The sequence below is a fragment of the Aythya ferina genome (genome assembly GCF_964211825.1).
Source record: "Aythya ferina genome assembly, chromosome: 1".
In the NCBI taxonomy this organism is placed as follows: Eukaryota; Metazoa; Chordata; class Aves; order Anseriformes; family Anatidae; genus Aythya; species Aythya ferina.
In genome coordinates, this window is record NC_140296.1 from 159,183,819 (window position 1) to 159,206,350 (window position 22,532).

At 36.1% G+C, this 22,532-nt stretch overlaps 1 protein-coding gene across 4 annotated transcripts in view; it reads right to left on the minus strand.

Annotated features, from left to right (window-relative positions):
* Nucleotides 1–22,532, minus strand: part of EEA1 (early endosome antigen 1) — a 406,236-nt gene that overhangs the window by 351,709 nt on the left and 31,995 nt on the right. For all 4 annotated transcript variants that reach the window (XM_084506554.1, XM_084506555.1, XM_084506553.1 and 1 more), the window contains 11 exons: nucleotides 20,067–20,183; nucleotides 15,387–15,725; nucleotides 10,433–10,582; nucleotides 9,344–9,463; nucleotides 8,909–9,112; nucleotides 8,166–8,366; nucleotides 6,676–6,789; nucleotides 5,294–5,449; nucleotides 3,358–3,497; nucleotides 2,414–2,744; nucleotides 1,099–1,200 (listed from right to left, as the gene is read on the minus strand). In XM_084506554.1, coding sequence (XP_084362680.1) covers nucleotides 1,099–1,200; nucleotides 2,414–2,744; nucleotides 3,358–3,497; nucleotides 5,294–5,449; nucleotides 6,676–6,789; nucleotides 8,166–8,366; nucleotides 8,909–9,112; nucleotides 9,344–9,463; nucleotides 10,433–10,582; nucleotides 15,387–15,725; nucleotides 20,067–20,183 — 1,974 coding nt within the window. The remainder of the gene's footprint in view (nucleotides 1–1,098; nucleotides 1,201–2,413; nucleotides 2,745–3,357; nucleotides 3,498–5,293; nucleotides 5,450–6,675; nucleotides 6,790–8,165; nucleotides 8,367–8,908; nucleotides 9,113–9,343; nucleotides 9,464–10,432; nucleotides 10,583–15,386; nucleotides 15,726–20,066; nucleotides 20,184–22,532) is intronic.

Below are 22,532 nucleotides of genomic sequence, written 5' to 3' on the forward strand. Positions count from 1 at the left end.
AAGAGCCTGTACCATCTTCATAGCCCTCCTTTGGATGCTCTCTAATAGCTTTATGTCTTTTTTATACTTTGGTGCCAAAATTGCACACGGTGGTCCTGGTGAGGCTGCACAAGTGCAGAGTGGAGTGGGACAATCACTTCCCTTGACCAAGCTAGTAATGCTATGCTTGTTGCACCCCAGAGTACAGTTGGCTCTCCTGGCTGCCAGGGCATATTGTTGACTTATTTTCAACATGGCAAAATTATGCAGAAAACACCCAGACCCCTTTCTGTGGGGCTGCTCTTCAGCCTTTTGTCCTCCAGTCTGCACATATAGCCAGGGTTGCCCCTTCCCAGGTGCAGAATCCAGCACTTGCTCTTGTTAAACTTCATACGGTTGGTCATTTCCCAGCTCTCTAATTTGCCAAGATCTCTCTGCAAGGCCTCTATGCTTACTAGGGTCAACAGCTCCTCCCAATTTAATATCATCTGCAAACTTCCTCAAAACATTTTCTAGTCCCACACCCAAGTCATTTATGAAAATATTGAAGAGAATTGGCCGTCAAATGGAGCCCTGGGACACCCCACTAGTGACTGGCCGCCAGCCTGATGTAATCTTGTTTGCTATAACCCTTTGAGCCCGATCCCTCAAGCCAGTTGTTCACCCATTGTATTATGCATTTATCTAACTCTATGCTGGACATTTTGTCCAGAAAGTTACCGTGTGAAACTGTATTGAAAGCTTTACTGAAATCCAAAAAGATCACTTCAACTAACTAGCTTCCCTTGGTAAACTAGGTGGGTAGAAATTAAGTTCATTAAGCAGGACATTCCCCTCATGAACCCATGTTAGCTGTGACCAACAACCACATTGTCCTTGACGTGTTTTTCAGTAACTCCCAGAATAATTTTCTCCATAATTTTATACAGCATTTACCTTTTGCCAGGCAATTTTGTATCACCTAATTTCAGTGTCCCAGATGGGTTACAATTTGAGAACTGCAACCTCTTTTTTTTTTTCCTCATTAATCCCAACATATGAGAATGAAAATGAAAATGAATCTTTTAAGCATTTGTTATTATTCTTTTCTTGATTTTTGGAACTCTGCAGACGGCTTACCCCCTCCTTTTTTTCCAGTGAGTTTTTCAATTCATTCCTCTCTTTAGCTACAGACTCTGTTTGTACCTGGAGCTGTTGTTTTACTTCTTGGTAAGATTTTTCCTAAAAAAAAAAAACAAAAAAAAAACAGAAGACAAGCAAGTATTTATGTGAGCTTCTAAGACCAGTGACATGTATTTTCACAGGAGCTACAAAGCATTCTAAAAGAATGCTTTTCTTTCTAGTGAAAATGCCTTTCTTCTCAGTTGCAGACATCTTCAGCTAAAAACATCTCTAGCCATTAACAGTGATAAGTCTAAGCTGAACTCTGCTGATATTTAGTACTTCAAGGCAGACATGTGCCAAGAAGTTTTTCAGATTAGGAATAATTGCCTTGATTGAAGCTGCTGTTGGCAGCCCTTCTTCTTATGGCAAGCAGTAGGCTCATTGCTCTCCTCAGGATCCATAATTTCTTGATGTTCTAAAACTCATGAGTAAATAGATTTGCAGAATTAGTACACAAACATAGTATTTGAGTATAAATTGGAGAGAAAATCCTTCAAGCTTTTAGGAAAAACACAAATGTTTAAACAACAATATTTAATCAAGCCTCTAAGCAAAAAGGCTTATCTTAAGAAGGTGAAGTAGGAAAGGAAAGTGTTATTTTTAAGTATTAGGAGGGTTGTTTTTGTTGTTATTGTTTTGTTGTTGTTTGTTTGTTTAAGAGTAGGATAAAAGCAGCTGTACATGGATTCTGGGAAATACTGAAATACTGACATGCAAAATAGGAAGGGAATGAGAAAGAAACTCTACCACGTTCTGAGGGTAGGGCTGTCAGTAAACCTGTATAAGAAAATTTATAAAATATATACTTTTATAGTAGTCAGTCATGTTACCAACAAAGCAAAGGGGGAAGGAAAAAAAAAGTACATTCTAAAGCTACCGGGAGTACACTCTTCTTACCATAACAGGTTGCTCTGGTCAAGTGTTTGTTACTATACTGTCATGTGTGAGACCTCTCTGAAACTCAAATAGTTCTAGTACTCTTATAAAACCTTAAGCTAGGCATCTCCCAAAAAAACAGCCAGTTGGATCTTGTGTGATATGAACTGATGTCTACCACAGTAAACATTGAGACAAAAATTCAAGTTAGGATAAAAATTCAAGTTAGGACACATGTATAAACAACTAAAATCAAAATCTGTTTTTCCTTAAGGAAATTAACTTTCTTGCACTTCTCATGTGCACTGTTTTCAGAACAAAAATAAAACCTTAATATCACGTTGTAAATACCTCAAACTTAAGCTCTAATAAAAAAAAAAAAAAGTCTACTAACCATTTCTGCTACAGCTGCTTTTTCTTTTTGTATTTCTTTTTCTAATTCTTCCTTCTTTTTTTTGAAGGATTCAGAACTTTTTGAGAGCTTCTCTTTGGTAGCTGTAAGGTCCTTTAATAGGGCATCCTTCTCTGATTTCACCTGTTGCAACTCTGATGTTGCTACTTGCATTTTACAGTCTAACTCCTTGAGTTGTTTACTTGTATCTTGACTTGATTTCTCAAGGTTTTGTTTGAGGCTGGCATTTTCCTCTTCCTGCTTTGAAATTTGCTGTTTTGCTTGTTCAAGGGCCTCAGATTTCTTCTGTAAATCCAATTTAGCACTAGACGTGCTGCAAATACAGAGCAAAATAAAGAAAAATAAAAGCTTTTTTTAAAATTCTCCTTCACAAGATTCTTTATATCATTAAACATCTCTACTTAAATATATTAACTGTAGAATTAATTCAAAGAATACATTTTCCTTCCAGAATACAGGCATTTGTCTCTCCAGTGAAGACATATAAGCTACTATAAACACTATTCTGAGATGGATTTTCCTTCCTTAAATATTGTGAACAGAAGCTACCCCTTTGCTTCTTATACATAAATTGAAAATTAATCTTTGAAAGTTACAGAGCTATGGATAGTTAGAGACAGACCTTAGCGTGTCAGCCTACTTAGATATTTAGCTGACAAGCAGAGTGAATATATCAAAGTGTGTTAAATCACTTCAGCCAGTGATTCACAGAAGACGATGTGGCAGATGGAGTCTGCATGGCAGGTAAAGTGCAAGAAAACAGATGAGATATAACTCAGTTCTCACAGCAGAGGGAATACATCGCTTTTATTTATGATTTTAAGAAATCACGGGAGAGAAGAATAAAATTTCAACTGTAGTCCAAACCACTCTAATTTAGCTTTATATCTAACTTTGAAAAGTATTATAGCACAGGGTATGCATACACTTCTCTTTCCGCTTCAAGTTGTTTACTCAGTTCTGCTGTTCGGAGGTCTAATTCCGTAGATTGCTGTCGCTGCTGCTGTAATTCCTGAAGAGCTTGTTCTTTGCTTGTTTTAGCATCAAGAATGTCAGCTTCAAGTTTCTGAGATAGAAAAACAAAAAAGTTAGAGCCATCAGAACAGAGACAATAAAACAAAACAACAATAAAAAGCAGAAGTCGTCCAGTAGTATTTACTGTAAAACTTGTTTACTGTAGAAAGCAGTCACAGTTCTCACACACAGTCTATTTCATTAGCTGGCCACTTGTCTTTCATTATTTAGTTCCTGCAATACTTTTGCTCCCCCAGAAGTGATCCGTTTTGGTAAAACATTCTGAAATCACCTTTAAGTTAAATGCCAAGCAGCCATTTTACTGCAAAGTAGTAAATAAAATGCAGAAATCTTTAAAAGGGCATACACAGTGTTCAGCTTTGGGGCCCTGTTCTCAGCTCCCAACAAGTAGTTTCAGCAGTTTCAAATGACTGGTGATTTACATATCCCCCAACTCTGCCATTCTGTGTAAATACAAAGACATGAACTACAGCTATAAAAAAATAAATAAATAATAATAAAAAAAAAAACTGTGCTTGTTTGGCAGAAGGTTTCTTTTGTTTTGTTTGTAGAAGATACTTGTTCATTTGCATGGAATATAAAGAACACAGGAGTCCTCAGCAACCAGGCACTGCTTAGACTCTTCAACACACTGGCTGTTTTATAGATGCTTCTGCTTTCATGCAGTGGCCATAAAACACCATGGTCACCATGGTCAAGTTTCTAAGAGAACATTCCTGAGGGTTTCAGCCTTTTTTTTTTTTTTTCCCTCCTCTATCATTTTTAATACCACGCATTCAACTGGAATAATCCTAAAGAATGGTGATGACACCAAGACTTGTACACAGAATTGCACTCCTGTTGACAGCATCAACAACCCTGCTCAGTTTCACACTTCATTTAATACAGACCTCATAAAATCTTGGGGAAGCAAACAGCATATTCCTGTATTTGAGCATTTAAGCATTTGAGTACACTGGTTACCTGTGATACATTAGCAAAAGAATGAAAAATAAAAGCACAAATGAAACCAGGCAGAAAAGCACATAAACAAGAAAAAGCACCCAACTCACTTTAGACAGCTGATCTCTTTCAAAACAGATACACAACACTGCAAAACTAATTCTTCATTGCTCCCAAGACCTATATATTACATGATTTTATATACCATGATTTTGACCACAAAGAATGCTTAACAAATATTGAACAAAATGTAAAGCCCAAATTTAAAAACACTGAAGCATTAGGAGTAATTCATCCTTAATGGAAAACATTAACGTAGCAAAATAACAAAAGGTTCTGCAAACCTGGCAGAATTATGTGCAATTTAAGAGAAAATCCAAATCCAGAAATGGAATATAAAACTCATGATCAAATTTGTGGAAAAATATTTCTCATACACAAAAATCATGATAAAAAGCCCCCAGAAAGGCCTACTGAACGGTTCCAGAATTAAATCAAAACAGACAGGTACTATTAACTTGGGCTAACCAACGTAACACATATTCACTGGTACCACTTGTAAAATATATAGACATGGAGACTTAATTTCAAGAAGTATTCGTGCTCCTTCTCATAGCATTTTCCAGGTAGCATAGAGGTTGGTAAAAGCACACATAGTGGAAAGTGACAGCATAAGGGCAACATCCTAAATCTTAGTATGATATACTAGCACAGAAGAGAATAGGATTAAAGGGCAGATCAGGAAACACCGGTGAAAAAGAAAACCTACAGAAGTCATATTGATAAAATCCTTTCACTGTAATTTGAGCACAGCTTTTATGAAATACTACCAAGCAGTGGAGAACATCAGTTGCAGTAAGCTTATATACTGTGCTCAATACAAACCTTAAGCTGTCCCTCCAGCTCTTCGGTTTTCTGTTCTAAATAAAGACATTGCTCTTTGTGCTCTTTGAGATTGGCTTCCAGCTGAGCACAGTATTCCTGCTTATCATTCAGCTTAGTGGTAACTTGATCCAACTGACTGCTGACCTTGTTTAACTCCTGGGGTAAAATAAAAATAAGAGGGTTGTTAGCTTTTAAATAGCTTCCAAAAATGACTAATGTCCTCTGAATAAATGCTTTAAATGATCTAATATGTTGAAATTAAAAAGGAAAAAAATGTTTTTTATTCTGAGAGGCAGGAAATTGAGTGGGAAAAGCACAAATTCTCTATGTTAAACATATCCCTCTCAAACTCTACAGGCTGTGAGCTAAACCTTAAGAAATGTGGTTTTACTTATAAACAGAAGAGAAATTGTATGCAATAAATGCTCAAGATCCTTGAGCATGCTGTTAATACAGCAATAACTAAAAGTAACACTACAAAACTTTATAGAAAATGTTGCTGTCTTCCTGAAATCAAGGAATCACTGAAGAAGAAAGCCAGTATCATGGGAAGAGTATGCTCTTCACATACTAAAGATGATTACAAAGCATTTTGTTCAACAAATAACAACATAATTTCTGCAAGAGACACAAACGTATTCACTTAGTAACCACTAAGATGACAGTTACATCCAACCTCCTTGCTCTCCAAGCAAGTTGATTTGTTTAACTATTAGGTAATTATGTATTTAATTAATAGCTGCAAAAAGAGGTCTTCTGTTTATAGCAAATAATTATATTCCCACCCGAAAAAACGGTGCTCTTTAGAATTGCTGGATATTTCCACTAAGATCGGAGCAGCACTAATCCTAACAGTACAAATGTTTGATTCAGTACCTGGTAGCATGCTTCACTGGGATTAATGTAAAATAAAACATGCAGTTTTAACAAGCACCTTCTAGCTTTTGTGTCAGTTGGCATGCAGATAATTATTTCTGAAAAAAAGACATCTAATTTTGAAACTATCTGGATATGCAATACAAGTTAAGAGTTTTCACTTGTACCCACTGCATTCTATAAACTTTTTTTTTCGTAACATAAGGATTAGAATTGAGTTGTACCCCAATACGGAAACTGAGAATACCAAATATGGTTTCCAATACGCAAACCATAGCCAAAAATACAGCAAGGATTGGATTCGTAATTAAGTTCTTTACACTATAAAATGTATCTGGTCCAGATTACAGCAAAAAGAACTGAATACCTATCACGTGGTTAAAATATCCTACATGATTATTTTCAAACGCATAGTCACATGTTTAGTGTGTAAGCACATTATTCGTAGGTTTGTAAGTAGCTTTTTAGGTAAGGTAGAAACATTATGTCTGTATGTTGCTCCTAACCTGTTGTTTATCTTGCAACGCATGCTGGGCAGTGTCCAGATGATTCTGAAGGTCGGCTCTTTGAGCAGCTTTTGATGCTTCTGCTGAGAGCAGCAATTCAGTTTTTGCTTTTACCTGAAAGACAAGTCATGCTTCACTAAAACATCTCTTTTACTGTAGCTGATTTTATTTTTTTTATATTCATAATTTGATGTGGTTTAGCAGAGGACTGGTTAGTGTTAGGTCAGAGGTTGGACTAGGTGATCTTGGAGGTCTCTTCCAACCTAGATGATTCTGTGATAATTAAGTTTAATAGTAAAATTAGCAGTTTTCATGTGTTAATTTAAAAAGATTTTTTTTCAAGTTTTAGCAAATAACCAAGATGTTAAGCCACAGTTCTTTCTTTGATATAAAAACACAAATTTAATTAAAAAAAAAAAAAAAAAAAAAAAAAAAAAAAAAAAAAAAAAAAACAGTCCCACTCATTCTCCTCTAGGAAAGTGTTTTTATTCACAAGCAAGGAACAATGGGAGAGACTTACTGCATTCACACTCTTGCATGTCTTAGTAACCTCAGACTACATGCACATAAAATTGTTAGAAGACGAAGAAACAAGTAAAACATGCTTCCACATGTATATTTTTCTCTGTGCCTATCTGCATGTCAGGGAGCAACTTCCTACTCTTCCCAAAATAGCTAACTAGCTAAAAATTTATAGGGCAGGTATGAATGCTGCTGGTGCTTGCAAGCAATACTCAGGGTCAGATACTGTAGCATGAGATATACAGCACAGCAAAAGTATCAGAGCTACATCAGAAGAAGGTACTGAGTAACACTAATTAAAAAGACATCAGAGTGTATTAATCCAACAACAGCAGTACTATGTGCACCAAGTGTATTAATCTAGGAACATAATTGCTAAACGTCTGAAAAAGTGTTGTGTATTCTTTATGATATCTGAATATAATTAGCTGCTTTTAGCTTAAGCAGCAATTAGGAAAGACCACGTTGAATCCATACTTGGGATTTCCCTTGTTTAGTTCAATTAAATTGACAAAAAGGCAGCCTGCAATTTTTTGTTTGTTTGTTTTTGATAAAAGCCACCAGCTTAGGAAATTTCTAGGCAACAGCAAGATCTTACTGATTTAACAGACTGACTCTGATGCACAGAATCCAGGACAGCTAAAAGCTGTTTCGTGGATGATTAACCATTATGAATACAAAAAAGATGCTCAAGGACAAGTTTGCACAACTTGATTATAAACTCCGACCATCACCACCACAAAACACCCACCCAATAAAGAAGGAAAAAAAAAGAAATCACACCAACCTTGCCATCTATTCCTATTCTGAATCCACTTACATCCTCAAGTTTATCTGCCTTATTCTACTTCATTTATCTGTTAGTAGAAACATGCAATTTTTCCCCAATTGCTTTGTACATTCTCTGGAGAGAATACAGAAATCACAGACAGGATTTATCATCACCAGGCAGAACAGAGTTCCATTACCTGTACATCAAGTTGTGATACTTTCTCTTTACTTTCATTTAGCTGGCTGCTCAGCTCAGTGATATTTGCTTCCAGGGAGAGTACACGGTCTTGAGCAGCTCTTAAATGCGCCTTCTGCTCCTGCACTTGCTCATGCAAATTCTCTTGGGCTTGTTTATGACTTTCTGATTGATTCTTCAGCTTCTCTGTCAGCTGAGTTACCTGCAGTGAAAAAAGGAGCTAAATAGAAGACTGGAACAGGATGACCAAAAAAGTCATAAACCTGTTGAATTCTGTGGCATCTTATCATGGCTTTGAAGTCCCAACTTTAATTATTACAACGAAGCTCGTGGCATCAGTTTGAATAGCGTACGAGCTGAAAAATGAAGCAAAGTGACTGGTCAATTTGGCCTTACAGCAACAAAAACAACACACTGAAAAAACAACAGACTGAATTTTGGTATTGAAAGCTGGAATTACACCTATTTTTAAGATAAGAGAAACAAACACGTATGTAACCATTTTTTAAGCGTATATTGCCAGCATGTCTACATAGGAAACATCTAGGAAGTTCTTCCTCTTTGCTGATAGCAAGGAGGTCACCAAAGCACAAATACTGTGAAATGTAAGAAGCAAAAACTTCACAGTATCAAAGAAACAGCAAACAAAGTATAGAAAAGACCAATGCCATGCTTAATGAAACAGAAATAAAGAAAATAAGATGCAATAATGAGAGAAAAAAGAAAGAGATCTTGAGTTTTTACCTGTATCTGCAATGCATGATTTTTCTCTTGTAGCTGGTTAAGAACTGCAGTTTCTCCTTCACCAGCCTGAATTTTTGCGTACAAGTCCTCTCTTTCCTTTTCAAGTAGAGAGATATTTTCCTTGCTCTTTTGAAGCAAGGCCTCAAGATTTTGAATTTTTTGGTCCTTATCTCCAATTTGCCGTAGTACTTGCTCCAAATCATTCTAGAAAATCACATAGTAGCTTCCTTAATTATAGCAACCTTAGAAGTTATTCCTAACGCATAAAATGTTGGATACATTTATTTAACATCCTCTGTATATTCTGTTCAAAGTTTACATATTAAGTTATTGAAACTACGATAAAGTCATGCAAGCTGATTTTACAAAGAAAATGCATTGAAAATAATGAAATTCTGAAATACACTTTCACGTGAGGATATATTACTATGTTACCTGGGCTTCTCGTAGCTTTGATGTTGTGTTTTGTTGAAGTGTCTGGTGTTCCTGGTGCTGTTGTTTTGCCTTATCTAACTGATGTTGCAATTCCGTGGAATTTGCCGCTTTTTCCTTCAGCTGGGAAAAAAGGAGGCTAATGAATGATCAAGCATCATTCAGTATTTTCATAGCACTCAATGTTTACTCTAGTGTCAGAAGGGTCTACTCTAAACATGAATATTTAAAAATTGGTATAAAAACAGAACTATGTGATGCTAAGTTATAGAATCAAAACCTAACTGAAGCATTCTTTATTATTAATAGGTAAGATCCAATATCATAAGCGAGAACTATGACACTATCAGACATATATGTAATTTAGTTCTCAAAAATATAAAAGATAAATAGAGAATTTAGCATGTTTTTTTCCAACAGTTAAGATATAACAGGACTAACAATATAGGTATCCATAAAACAAACAGCATTATTATTATTAGCAGTTTTAGTAGAAATTTCAGTTTAGTAGCATTTCCACTTTTATACTGTTCAAGGCTTTACAAATTAGCTACAGAAAAGCTTTAAAGCTTTGACAACATACCACTCACATATTTGGCCAATCCCCATAGAGGTAGCAGAAAATCAGCAACATATACAAGATGTTCGTTAAAATAAATGAAAAAAAAAAATAAAACAAGCAAGTTCTACCCAACCACCCCACACAGTTTATTAACTAACAATGGTTATCATTTGGTTTTGGGTTTCATCCCACAGCATCTGTACACCAAACATTACTCCATGTGGGCTTAGGTGTACCTATGTCTTTCATAGAACACTTAAACAAAGCTCATAAATTGCAAAAGGAAAATCTTTCATTCATCTCTAAAGCACCATGAACATACATGCATGAGACGAGCATTTAGCCTTACAAAATCTGTAATACAAATGATATTTAGGCAGATTTTCACAATTTCACTGTAGGATTTCAGCAATATTAGTCGAATGAAATCCTCATAAGGACAAATTTTATAAATCACAACAAAATAACATGAGTATATAAAGGCTATTGTCAGAAACTGTATAAATCAGAGCCTGCAGAAAATGTCCTACCTGCTCTTCAGCACGAGAAAGCTTTAATTGCAGATCAGCCACCTGCTGTTCTTTGTCCATTAACTTTTCACTGGAGAGCTGCCTCTGTTCCTTAAGCCGCCCATGTGCCTCTCCTAGCTGGCGCTCTGTTTCTAGAAGTTTACTGTGCAACTGCAAATAGAAATCCATTTTTTCACACAGAGTCTAAAATACAGGACTGTTGGCTATGTTTGACATAAATTTTCATTACCCAGATTAAAATAACTCCTGAATTCATGCACATACATCATAGTCATCAGAAACATAAGTCACATTATAGAGCAGCATCAACTGTACAAGCATAAACAAATATTCAAAGCAGCAGGTAAGGGGGACCCAGAAAAATCTTCATTTATCTACAAAAGACCTTCTACATAGCTACAGAGATTTAAAAAAAAAAAAAAAAAAAAAAAAGAGTAATCCTTCTAATACTATCAAGGGAAATAGTAATGCTTAAGCGATCACATCTTACATCTCAGCCATGTAGATCCAGTGGCAGAAACACTGTGCCTTCCTGCTGCACTGGCTCCAGCAATACTGTTTTCTGCATTGCTAGACTAGTAAGAGTTGTTAGGCACATCAGTGACATTCATGCTCTGCTGAGAAGACATGCATGAACCTTCACTGTAGGGTACACAGTAACTTGGGTGGCTTATATTCCAGCTCCTCCCAGCAACAGAGAGTAATAAGGGGAAGTGCTCTTCCAGCTGAAAATAAACTCCCTTGTAATTTTAGGGGTCACCAAAAGCAGTACTGCGCCATCTTTAAAGTGCAAGAATGGCCTTATACAATTTACTATTATAAAAAGCTTGCTTCATAAAATCAATTTTTGTTCCCTTTGGGTAACCTTCTACCTGCTTCCACACTAACAAATTTATGGATACACAAATGAACTTTCAACTTAATGCAAAAACAAGAAGTGAATCAGACCCTCCATCACAGCAAGTTTCTACAAGCTGTCAGGATTAATGAAGCTTGATTTCCTATTAATTTATGTCCAAGACCTTTGTACCATTCATCTTGTACCTCCTGGCCCTCCCTCTCATATTCCTAAACCTTTTTCCTAAGCCCTACCTCAAATTCTTACTAATACCTAGGCAAAAGGCAGTGTGACCTTGTTGCTTGCTGCAAGCTACCACTTGTTGACTGGCTGGCCATATATGCACACCAGCTGGCTGCCTACTGGGACAGAAAAAAAGGAACAGTGCTCTCGGTAACATTAAATCTCCCCCGAGGCATGGAGGGGGTGAGACACAAACATAAGTCTCCTTCCTCCACTCAGCTGTTTGTTTCCACAAAAATTTAACACTGAAGAACCTAATGCTGAAGACCTTTGCACCATCTGTCAAAATTGGCTGAAGTTATCAAACAGTGCAAAAGTTACAGGGGATAGAGATGGAGAAACAAATTTGTTTATATGTCCACAACCACCAACACTGCAAATGAAAAGCTGTTTGGCATGCAGCTGAGATGCTGATTCCTAACTGTGACTGCACAGTTACAAGAAGTAGAAAAAGAGAGAGGACAGGGCATGGAAAGAGAACATACCAGTAATCAAGAACATTTGTCAAATGACAGATTTTTTTTGACAAATTTTGACCAAAAAAAAATTGACAAATGAATTTGTCTTTTTCTGCAGGAATTGCTGAATTATCAATACTTCCTCACTAAAAATATGAACAAGAGCAAAGGAAAAAATCTATCAAAGGAAAAAAAAAATCTATCAAAGGAAAAAAATCTATCAAAGAAAAGGCACAATGAGATGGCTACAGAGTTCACAGTTATGCTGATACTGAGAGAGAAAATATTTGGAAAGGAGAAAAGGAAATCAGCAAACAACATTCTACTAAAGTCACTTTTACTGTAGGTACACTAAGAAATAACTTGCAATCAGTCAATAAGTTAACAGATGAATGTTAAGTTACAGATGCTTACAGATGCTACTGTGTGTTTTAAATTGTTACTGGCCATATATATAAGTTATGACCTCAAAAAAAGATAACAGCCATTAACCACAAATAACTTCTCTAGCGGGTCATTTATGAAATATAAGAGTACCCATAAAGTCTTGTCATTTTTCCCCTGTGAAACATTTAAGCAAAATACTTAAACTAAACCAGAATATCATATAGCATAACAAAAAAAAAAAAAAAAAAAAAATCTGCAAAAGGCAAGTACATGTTTGTAACAACAAAAAAAAAAAAAATCATGAGGCTCTGAAGTCTTTTTAATGACATTAAGTAAACAGAACCATGAAACCCAGCATTATCTTGTATTACAGAATACAAAAATCAGACTTAACTATAAAGAAGGGAATATTTAGACTTTAAAAGATACAATCTTGAAAATATTAAAGTTTGCCTCAACAACAGTAATTGTATTTATTAGCAGCTAACAACTCTTCTAGATCAAAGGAGTTCCTATTTCCCTGTGAGAGCCTCTTCCCATTCCGGTGCTGGAACCAATGCCACCATAAGAGCTTCCTTCCATTGTGAAGATCATTTCCATCAGGTCACCCAAATTCTAAAATCAGCACTCAGAAAGGGGCACATAAAACTGAAAAACTATTCCATCTTTTCAGAAAAAATAAAAAAATTAAAAAAATGCATCGCACCTCTTCCTGTTACTCGAAGAATCAAAATACAAGTCTGCTTTTCTTGAATACGTATCAACTTTCTTACTATTACTTAAGACAGGAAGCCTGTGAGCAATGACAATTGCTCAATGAAGACTGTGGGATAAAAATTGTTAATATTTAGAGAATCCCAGCTGCTGCCTAGAACAGCAGTTAGGTGGGTTAGCACTTTGCAGAAGTACATTGGTACCAGGACCTGCATTTATCTAAGGGATTTTTGAGAAGATGGCAGCTTCTTTGAAAACATGGTTTGACTAAATACCTCTGTATCTGTCTTCATAAAAAACATTTCACTGTGACAACATAAGCTATTAGACTACATCTGTAGAAAGGTAATTCCACTGAAGTAATATGTGAACAAATAAGAGAAATTTATTTTCTCCATGATAATAGTTACTTGTTTGGAGGGACAGAGGAAAAAAAATGTTGCTTGGTTTCAATCCTAATTCTACACCATATAAACTGAATGTGTGAATGACTTTTTTCCTCAACTGTTCTTTTACAGCACAATTCTAAAACACACCCTGAGATCCAGCAGCATATTTGGGTTTTCATTCTTAGACTGACTTCCTTCCCAGTGGTATCCCCAGAGAATGTGCGAGGCCTGCATTTCCTTCCAGAGGAATTCATTCAGCCATGCATCATTCACAATCTTTCTTCATCTGCCCACCTCAAAAATCCCTCTCCAAATGCCCTAATAATCTGAAGCCGCATTTCAGCACTAATTCTTGTATTTGCTTCTGAAGCTTGCATATGTGTTGCCTAGACAGACTGAGGCAGTTTTACCAATGAAGATTCCTAAGCAGATGACTAAGCAGAATACAGCTCTCTCTCCCTTCTCCCACTGAAAAAAGACTGACGGGATAAGGAAAGACATTTTGGGGATACATAAATGAAGTTCTGTATAGTTTATTTTCTTCCAAAATAAACTATACATGCAGAGCTTGCAACTTTGACAAAGGATTGAAAACTAAGAAACACTCACTTTAAAGTAATAAAGTTATAGCAAAAGTTTAAAATGAAGTGCTCCATCCTAATAAATAAATAAATAAATAATTCTATCTTAGAACTGGACTCCTGATGTGCAAATTTTCTTCAGTTTAATGTATTACTCCCCAAGACACTAGATAAAACAACTTGAAGGCAGCCTCAAAAGTCAGCATGCTCAATGTTGTATGAAAGTCTTGCTTCCATAACTCATTGTACACAGCAGAATAATATGGAGATAGTGGAGGCATGACTGTACTGGGTGTTCTCTTAGCCACAGACAACCTGTGTTAGTGGATAGGTTCAAGGGAAGCAACATTAAGACCTTATTATCCCTGCTCTTCACACTAAGTATTCTCTACTACATTCACTATTCAAATTTTAAAACAAAACAATTGTTCAGTTCTAATGTAACAAGAGGACTTTAATTTTTCACACTTCCTATGGAGTAGTTTGACTTCAAGTAGTAATCTTACTATTTCTGATACTCTACTTGATTTTTTTTCATAGCCTCAACTCTTTATAGGTTCAGCTACATTACTGAACCAAAATAAATAATCTTGCTGACTTCTTAGGAATTGTCCATTACTATATTTTCCATGGAAACTCAATATTCTGGGCTGCATTCTCATTTGACAATACACCCCTTATTTCAGGGAATTTTATGCCTTTTTCACCAACAGAAAAAAGCAGAGGAAAAAAGATGGAGGATGAAGGAAGAGTTCATTTAACACAATAAGAGAAGGAGAATGAACAAGAAACCTGTTTCACTAAATAAATAAAATCTTATTTATTAATACGCAAGAGAGTCCTGTAAATTCTCAGAACACAAGAAATAAGCTACATCTTCAAAACTGAAAGCTATTTGTGTAAAGACAGGTAATTAGAACAGAACTAGAACAGAAATCTAGTTTCCCCTTCTGAAAAAGGTGAATTATACTACAGATATCTAGATGTTATATTAGTATTCCCAGAAGTAAAAATGTAGAAACATAGCTGGAATTGTAGATCTCATTGAGTTTGACTGTGCCACGGGGGCTACAGCTGTGTTCATTTGCCCTTGATGAGCATTTGGGCCTATGAAAAGGATTCGTATGACATACAAACAGCAAAGGCTTTCAGCACTCATATCACAGGCTCTTCTTTTTGCCTGTTTTCTTCTTAAGTCTCTAAGAAAAAGTGACTTATTGAAATACCAGTTACCTACTTTTCTACTCCCCTTCAACAAGGAAAAGCACAGCTAATAAAACCTAATGGTATGGTTTAAGGAATGGTCCTAATAGGATGATGGTCTGGGAGGTTTAATGACCTTACCTGACTGAGCTCGCTCTGGAGCTGCAGGCCGTACTGTTCTTTTTCCTCCCTCTGCTGCTGGAGCTGTTTGCATTCTGCCTTGAGATGCTGGTACTTTGTCTCTACTTCAGATAATTCTTCTTTAAGCTTCTGGCTTGCTTCTCCCTTCTCACCTAGCTCTGTCTGTAATCTCTGTATCGAGGCTTCAGATGCAGACAGCTTCGCCTGAAGCTGTTGGCAGTCCAGGTCCTTCTGGTGAAAGCTTGCCTGCACGTTCTTTTTGCTCACAGATATCTCATCATGTTTTTCTTCTAGCTGGCTGTATTCCTGCTCTTTCTTCAGCAGCTTCTCACTCAGACTCTACAAACAAAGTTACACAGCAGTTCAATTGCAATTCTGATTACACATATTCAATACATTATACAAATGTCTTCTCAAGTGCCGATGCAGAACAGCAAAGAACTCACTCAAAAGTCTTATTAAAGGAAATTCTGATCTCTATTTCATATTACAGAAGTTAATTCCAGAGCCCACAATGTCCAGAGTTTCACCTGGTTGTATTGGTTTTCAAATTTTCACATAAATCCACCTCCTCTTTCTGAGAACACCATACATGCTCCATTCATGTATACTGAAAAATAATTTGCTTTCCCAGAAAGTTCAAATCGTAGGCTATTACAACTGCCTTTGCTTGGAGAAAGCACACATTGACACATGCCAAATATATATATCTTTATAGATAAATTTCAGCTATTACATTTTTTTTAGACAATTTTCATGACCTAATCAAAACTATATTCAGATAGAAATTAAGTATCTTAAGGGGCAATATATAATTCAAGAAAGTTTATGTTTTCTCCCAAGCTTAGGTTAAGCATTAACTTCAATTTCAGAGATCTGCAAGCATGACAAAGAAGCCATGAGAACCATTTCAGACTTCCACTGGAATTTTCTGAAGCACAGAAATGCAATTGCAAGGAGGCCCTGGTCACCATCCAGCTTGGGTAATTCATTCTGTCTTCTTGAAATGTATTAGCAAGTTCCATTTAGATATTAGTAAGATACTGCAGTATCTCAGTGGAGCATTATTATGCACACCTTTCAAATCCTTGTGTTCTTCCTGCAGTTTCAATGACTACTACATTCTCTAGTGACCCTTTCAATTAAAGCACAGAAAAAGAAAGAGTATTTCTAACATGTCAGCTTGAAAAAATGCCAACGCTGAGGTCAATCTTATGCATGAAAACTTCAGACAGTTCTGCAACTCTGGAGCAACACTGTTCCAAGAGAAGACAGACAGAGCTGTAATTCTGGCTACGCTGAACATCTTAAAAGCACACTTCCACATAGTATCCAGGGATGAAATCTGTTTTGCCAGAAATAAAAAGGCATTATCCAAATAAGTTGAATCTGTTCTTTACAGATTTTAACGAATGACAGCTATACTGACCATTAGAAACCACACACTTGTATTTTACACTAATGATAAATGGGAGTATCTTTTTTAAAAGAGATGTTAGAAAACAACAATAAATCTTTAAAATGGCAACTCTGGCAGTTTAGCAATCCAGGTGAGAACAAATATATTTAATACCTTAAGTGTCAATTTAAAAATATATACTTTCTAAAGCATAGTTCATCCAAGACCTGAAGTAGTGTATTTTGAAATGTTTCTTGAAAAACAAAACAAATTGTTGCTGTTACAGGTATGCAGAAGTTTTTGTATATATAAATGTACAAAACAAGAAGGAATAAAAAACTTCAAGAACATAATGAGGTCATTTGTCACCTTTACCCTCCTGAAGTCAGTGACAAGGCTCCTACTGCTTTCACACTGAATCTAAAATAAAGTTGCAATTCCCTTTTCATTACCAAGAAACGGCCAGCCAGGATCATTAACGTTTAGGCTGAATCATGTTCCCAAAATGCTAACACACCACAGTAGCTTTTTCATCAGAACTCAACAAGTTAGAAAAAAAGATATTAGTATTACTAGTACTTCATAACTAGATCCGCATGTCAAATGTAGAACTGCTGTGAGATATTTCATCATGAGTCAGTGCAGAGCACACAAATTTTCAAGTAAAGTTGGGAGGTAAAAAAAAAAAAACAAAAACAAAAACAAAAAGAAAGAGGAATAACCAACATTGTCTTGAAGCAGTATGAGACTTTGGGAAGCATTCATGGGCATTACTTAAAACAAAAGAGAAGCAAAGCTTCTTCACCATCTCATTACAAGTTATTCAAAGGACAGCCAAGAGCAGCAGCTACGCATGGTTCAAGATGCGGCCCTGTATTTGGCGCTTCTCTTCCCCTCCCTGCTCTGTTGAGCAATAGAACAGTGAATATTCATGTTTAAAACTGCAAGGTCGAGTTAACAGGCTGCAACTCAGAGCCTCTGCCCCTGAAAGCTGAACACCTTCTGCAGTCACAAATAGCCTGACAAAGCCACAAACAGTTACTGCTGCTTTCTCAAGACAAGAGCTGTGTTTGCCTGACAGCCTTCTACCTCTGTTTGTGTCTGGAGCCCACAAGTAAACTTGAGGCCACAGAGCTGCTAATGTATGTATCATCATTCAGGTTTTACCAGGGAACCCAGTAGCATTTCCTGTTTGGATGCATGTCCCAGCTGCATCCCAGATTTAAAAAAAAGGCATGTATCACATTCTCTTCCCCATGGCTTGGGTTTCATTTCCACAGAAAAGAAAAAGGGATTGTCAGTGTGTTCCAGCCCGCAACAAAGACCTGAGCCTTCGAAGCTCACAAGATATAAGCTGAAACACAACTCTGATCCCTTCTTTTATATTGCTCCATGGAAACATGCAAGAAGAATGTAATACAAACTGTGCAGTCACAATGGTTAGGCATTAAAGAATGAACACTGTGGTAACCGGCTGAATTTCAGAACAGTTATGTCAGTAGTAAGTTGGAAACTAAGCATTTTTCCATGTAGATAATGCATCAAAAATTTCCTAAAAGAAAACAGAAAACCCACATGCAATGGGTTGGAAATTAAAGCAAGTTTTATACTTCAGCAGAGATGCTTTTTTTTCACATTAGGTCTCCTCTGGGCTACAGGCCATTACTAGCCTCCAAAGCATTGCCTGGCAGTGCAAAGCAGGCCAAGCCCCATAATTACAGAGTTTTATAAATGAAGGGAAGTCAATTCCTACTGTTCTCAGAAAACTGATCTTATGTGCTTGTCATCTGCTCTTCTCAGTATAGCTTCCAGAAATACAAGAAATGGCTTGCTTACTTGAGGTTGTACATGATCTTGGAAAACTCTGCATCAATGCACAGAAATATCTTCGTGCATTAGAATGAAATTATACAAGGATGTACACAGCAAAACATCATGTATGGATGCAGCTAATAGCACATCCTGCCTTCCTGACAGCTTCTTCAAGGAGCACACACTAAAGGTAGGGCAATTTCTGTTGTTTGGGAAGCTAGTCTTACCTTTTCCTACTCTAGGACCAAGTCCTCCAAGGCCAAGGTTCCTTGGCTAGCATACCATAAGCTACATAAGCTGTAAACTGCTTTAAGTCACTGAAACAAGAAAAGTAGCTTCTTTCAAGAAAAAGTTTTCTTTTCTTCTTTCAAGAAAAGTTCACTTCTGCTCTCTCTGTTCCTCATGTGGTGTTTGGTGTTAACCTGACATGGCAGAGGACACTCTCTTAAAGTATAGTCATCTTATTCATCAATCTGTTTCACTTCATGCTGTAAATGCAACAGCAATACATTCAGGCAAGTGCCCTGTACTTTATAGAAATAATTTTGCCACAAGCTTTATTCAGTGTTGCTGGTCTGTGGAAGGAACAGCACGATAATTCTCACCATCTCAGTTCTGCACTTTATTTTATGAGCTAAAACAAGAGTCATACTACCAAAGCCAAGTTTAATTTACCAAATTGTACTCTATTATATCTTTTAAAATGGTTTTTAAATATTAAATTACTTTAAATATATACTGCTTGGTCCCTGTCCTTTCCATTTTTTCCCCCAAGATTGACAATGTTGCTGTTAAATACAAATGTAACGTTCACAGTATATATACGGTATTATATATACACGCACAACAATAACCAATATACATCTTTTTCCTTGTCTCCTTTCTTTCCTTATCTCTATTTATTACCTAACACTACATGCTTTCTTAATGCAAATGCAAAATGCAGCAAGCTCACCGGGCTTTGATAAAAGCTCTCAAGAAGTACTTATCAGCTAAGAAGCTTCAGGAGCTTATTTCAATTTTCCACCATTCATGACTCTAATAAAAGGTCAGAAAATACAACACTAGTACAACACTGATATAAAGGCAAAGAAAGTGTAAGACTAACAACGAGATCTCAAAATGCCTTCCGAATGTTGATTTTTACAGAAACATCACAATATTTTGATCGTTACAGCTTTATTCTTCTAATGTGTGAGATGGCAATGCTGCATAAACTACAGCAGTTAGAAACCTGCAAACACAAGCCAGAGGAGCTAAGTTGAAATGTACTGATGATCATTTAAGAAACACTGTTTGCTTGTACATTACAATATCCTTCATATGCTAAGTGAAATGGTAAAGGAATTCTCAACTTCTGCAACACCAAGAAGTGTTTTGTTACAGTCTTCAACACTTCCCAAGGCAATGTGTGGTATGTTTCCATTTTAATGTGAACTGACAAGTATAGGAAATAACAGTATTCTCACCTGGTTTTTCTGTTCTAGCTCCTTGACTGAACTTTGAAGTTTTTGCAGCTCCTGAACATACACTGCTACCTCCTGAGGTCCTTTGGCAAGTTCAGCTCTTAACTGATTAATGGTAGCCTGAACAAACAAACAAAATCCACATTTAAAGCAAAGTTGTGAATAACCCAAACCGAAGCAATATGTTTGGTAGCAAAATAAAAGGCATCTTGTATACACATAAACAGCTAAAGGAAGGGAAATAAATAAATAAAAAACTCCTGAAAACTCAACTCATCTCAGAGCACCATCAGCTATAGAAGTACCAATGAGCATAATTTCCCAGTAAAGATTAATTCACATGCTATTTCAGAAGACAAAAATTTGTCCCAGCCCAACAGAAAACACCACGTTGGGCCCACAAGCATTGAAAATCACAACAGATTATCCATTAATCACTATCACAGTTCTAGCTCAAGGTGAAGCCCCTCCCCCACAAAAATCATTGGGGTTATACTACCAAAACCTTTGTCTGCCTTGTAAGGATAAAGCACTGGAAAAGGTACTAGAAGCTTTGAGTCTGGCATCTGATGCAAACTTGGTGTATGACTTTTGGATACATTGACCTTGCAGGTCAGCATAATCAGGATAACAAATACTACCCTATCAAACAGGATTGGTACAAAACAGAATATACCAATGACCACATAGTATTTGTATACAGTAAGAAAAACAAACAAAAAAGACTTTAGATGGGTAACAAAAGCTGCCCTAAAGCATGTTGTGCTCAATTTAATGGGAAATAATATCATGTATTTCAGTCACCCTGTGACCTTCTGCAGATATCAGAGAATTTGTAAAAAATAGTAAAAGAAAAAGAAAAGAAAAAAAAGGATTCTTTCAAAAGTGGGATCTCTCCATATATAATTTTAAAAAGTAAAATCTGATTCTTATGCTGGACAGAATAGGTAATTGTTTTTACAGAAGGTTAATGAATACTGAGTTACCTAATTAAAACACATTTTTAGTACATTACCAGAAGCTAGCAGTTGACGTACTTGCTATTAATGCTCAGCTTCTTTTTGACAAACACACCAATGAAGTTTCCTTGAATATTTGTAATACAGAAAATGAAATGTTCTGTATGAATCCACTCACTTTAAATACGTCATTTCAATGACCTTCATTTTTTTCCTACTGTTCTCACAACCACAGATTAAGCAGAAAGATGTAAATGCTGAATTCAAGAATGAACTAAAGTAGAAGATCAGAAGTAGTAGACAACAAACATATCATGACCTTCCTATGTAAAAAGGATGACCAAAGAGAAGATACGAACACATTTATTGTGTGGCTACATATCATTATTAATACTGAGTTTCTGTAATCCTATACTTTACAAGGCTGTTATATTAAATAGCTATTAGTTAAAATATATCCTGGGCAGACAAATTATCTTAGACAAATACCTCAGACAAATATCTCAAATATCAAATATCTCAGACAAATATCTTAGGCAGACAAACATTCCAGGATGTTCTTAGAAAACAGCTTTCACTACTGAGAGAAGATGCAGAAAATATGCAGAACCTTGCTAAGGTTGCCACTGCAACCGTTCAAACTAGAACCATGATTTATATGCATTAAGATACACTTCTCTCAATTACAAATCAAAGAGCTGTCCTATATTTCATTCTTAAAATGGGAATATATCATGGATGAGTATTCATTCCAGATATTGTCTGGTTGATGTGTACATATGATTAATGAAAAATTAAGCGATAGAACAATAAGCAAATAGGAACTCACCTGTTTAACAACCTCCTAAAATTATCCTGGTAAGACAGAAAACTAATGTAACAATAAGAAGTTTTCAAAAAAGTTACCTCAAATGTAAGTGTCTCCATTAGAAAGCAGAAAAAAAAATAAAATGGATGGATGAAAGATGGAAATAAGCAGTGACAAAAGCTGTTAGCAGATAAGCTTCCTCAAATTTGTCAAATATTGCTGGGTTTAATGCCTATGTTTAGTTTAAAAAAAAAAAAGAAAGAAGAAAAAAAAACAGTCCTGTCTTTATCAATTCTTTCCATAACTTAATCTACTAATCTTGTTTAATAACTTAGACATTCCACATAACAATCTGTAGGAACATTTATCAGATACTGAAACAAATCCCAGTCTGCAGAGATTCATAGAAATGCTTAGCTCTACAGCAATGCAGTTGTTTTCATAATGTGTTCATTATACAGGATTCCCTATAGTGAATCTATACATGGAAGGAGTATCTCAGAATGATCGTTCTGAGATAGATAACCAGACACCAGAGTTTCACCAGAGCTTCAGGCACAACTCTGAAATAAGGGTGTAACACCCAACAAAATGAAAGAACAATAATGAAAACGTCTGGGTGACAACTGCAGATGTATACTATCCTTCATGTTCTCCCTTTCCTGTAGTGTTTAAGATGCCCATTTAGAGTTAGGAAGACCT